This window comes from Montipora capricornis, chromosome 4, assembly GCF_036669925.1.
Source record: "Montipora capricornis isolate CH-2021 chromosome 4, ASM3666992v2, whole genome shotgun sequence".
In the NCBI taxonomy this organism is placed as follows: Eukaryota; Metazoa; Cnidaria; class Anthozoa; order Scleractinia; family Acroporidae; genus Montipora; species Montipora capricornis.
The window spans coordinates 15,111,777-15,114,276 of record NC_090886.1 but is presented as its reverse complement, the minus strand read 5'-3'; the positions used below and the strand labels follow the sequence as shown (position 1 = coordinate 15,114,276).

At 38.6% G+C, this 2,500-nt stretch overlaps 1 protein-coding gene across 1 annotated transcript in view; it reads left to right on the top strand.

The window, feature by feature from the left end:
- The window catches only part of LOC138045634 (cell division control protein 45 homolog), a 23,939-nt gene that overhangs the window by 20,355 nt on the left and 1,084 nt on the right, over window positions 1-2,500 (top strand). Inside the window, exons 19-23 of the mRNA XM_068892199.1 lie at window positions 393-476; window positions 1,243-1,306; window positions 1,545-1,596; window positions 1,783-1,859; window positions 2,349-2,500. The exon at window positions 2,349-2,500 is cut by the window's right edge and continues 1,084 nt beyond it. Of these exons, the coding sequence (XP_068748300.1) occupies window positions 393-476; window positions 1,243-1,306; window positions 1,545-1,596; window positions 1,783-1,859; window positions 2,349-2,419 (348 nt within the window). The 3' untranslated portion in view covers window positions 2,420-2,500. The remainder of the gene's footprint in view (window positions 1-392; window positions 477-1,242; window positions 1,307-1,544; window positions 1,597-1,782; window positions 1,860-2,348) is intronic.

The window sequence follows — 2,500 nt, the reverse complement described above, 5'->3', positions numbered from 1 at the left end:
GCCGGCGTGGTGGTTTAAATCCACTTTGTTCGTCCCCGGCAGAGAAGGTGCATGCGGAATTGTTTTATTAGGACGGTTTTCAGTTCACTTCGGTCTTTCGTAATTATTCTTTTTTCAGTGTAAATTGGTGCTCAGCTGGTTTACCTCGCTTCGTAATTGGCTAAACATATTCGCAATCAGAAGCAACACTTTTCTGCCGCTGCACTGAATTGCTGTGGGTTTTGTATTTGATTATTTGCGAGATTGTGATTGGCGGGAACGATATCAATGCCCAAAAAGTGATTGCATACGTTTGTTCAGTTCTTACGGTTCTGCATCGAAAACTGCGTTTTATTTCCACTCCATTCAAAACTGGAGAGTTTTGGCTATTGTTTTATGTTTTTTTCTTATAGGGGATAGCAGACTTGAATATGTTTAGTAAACCAGCCGTTCTGGGAGCATTGGCGCACTTTATTCTGAATGCTTACGTAGCGATGGTAGGTTCACTATCCCACGGACAATGAAATAATACTCATGCACAAGTTTCTTTTGTATTAGTCCACTTGAGTCTTGCTTTTAAGGGAGCTCGTGACTGTGGTGTATGTTTTTTTTCTTTATGGGGGCTACTCTTGGTTTTTAGGCGCGTTCTTATTCAGCTCAGTTCTGAAGAGGAGAATATGGCAAGGGAAATTTGCAAATCCTATTCTGTGTTGTTGTGGACTTAATTTGAAAGCGAATCACCCATATTTGGCCCTATTCAAATGTAAATTATTTGAAATCTATTATTAGTTCATCGGTCAATGTTTGTTCAAGTGGATCACGCTGTCATGATAAACAATTATGCGCCGAAGGTGAGGTGAATATCGGTGAATAAAAATCGAGACCATCTCGAGGTTTTATTCATCGATATTCACCGAGCCTGAGGTGAATAATTGTTTTAGTACAATTACAGTGGTGGTTATTTGAAAAATATGCATTTTCTTAAAATAATCAATTTCTTCGTCTGTCGCATCGCGGCCATTTTGAAAAAAACCGCTTAAAAATTTAAAATAATTATCGTGGAGTACGGGCATTCGTTTTCTTACCGTATATTGTCTTGTTTGCATATAAATTCTTCACAAAACCTTACTTTTTTAAATAATCTGAATGGCAGAATTAGAGAACTTAAGCACACGGGGGCGTTTTTGAGGAGACGTAGACAAGCAGAAGCTTGCTTTTCCAATTCAGTCCTTACTAAGTTGTTATTTTTTCGTTTTTGCTAAGTCAAAAAACAAGAAAGCTGCAGCTCTACCTTTCGTTCTTGCTACGCCTCTGGATTCGGAGAAAGGTATGGATATACTTAAAAATGATTCATTCTTGAGATTTGAAACAGTAAACACATTTTAGGTGAATTAAGACAAAGTCATCCTTGTAAGAAGCCCTCCATTTTGGACGCGGCTAACGCCAAAAGGGAACGGAAACTGAAGTCTTCAACGTGCATGGGTTTTATGACCTTTTAATGCCGACAAAATAGAAACCAGCCTGGTGTTTCAGTTATCCTGTTTTGGTGCTTGCTTGCTTTTCAGGTACTTGTCTTTTGATTGGAATTCCCCCAATTGCTGATGATTCAGGCAAGAAGTAAGTGATTTGTATTAATAATATATGTAGTGCTAAATCAAACTTAGCGTTAATACATGCGACCTAGAAGTAAAAGACAACACTCGCAAACTGAAAACTAAGGGGATATTCAGCAAAAGTTTATTTGTTACTGTATTTATAATCTTTAAGTCCATATTTACCTTATTTGCTGTTGCTTTTTTTTAGTTTCCTTGGAAAAGCTTTTGAAATGGCGGCCAGTAAGACGAAATCGCGCACCATTCACGACCATTTTGATCCAGCAGGTAACTTGAAGTTATTTTTTGTAATTGCGTTTACTGGCGAAGCCACAGTTGATAGATAGGAAGAGTTTTATTGCAGCTGGATTTTCAGTATGTTGCCTTACGCCACGACAGTAGATATTGGAGAAAATCATGCTTGAGTGGGGCTTACGCGCGCATATATCTTCAGATACGTCTTTTAGGTTTCATGAATTTGAGAATTGAAGTCTAAGGCTTCGGAATGACATCAGGGGCTAGAAACACCGTGGAATTCGCTGCGACCATTTTCAAGTTTCAACTTGGCTTTAAAAAATTTTGTTGTCAACGATAAGCTAAGTATCATCCCTTGGGGGAAGGGACATCTCATTGCATGTGTGTTTCTTTGGCCAGGGTGGGCATGGAGCACCATTGTTAGTCCAAAAACGCGTTCCGTCGCTTATATAAACTTGCATTAGACTTCAAAGTATGGATTTAGGTTTTTCTGACTGGTCCGCTTGTTTTCGTTTTTTGCAGTGATTGAAATAAAGAGCGAGGACCGTGGAAAGTTTTTCGATGCCCTCTCTGCTCTTCTCATCCCAAAGTAAAAATGATAAACCACTAAATATCTTATGGTCTTCAATCTTAATAATTTGAGGAACTATATTATTATAATCACCTCTCTTCGC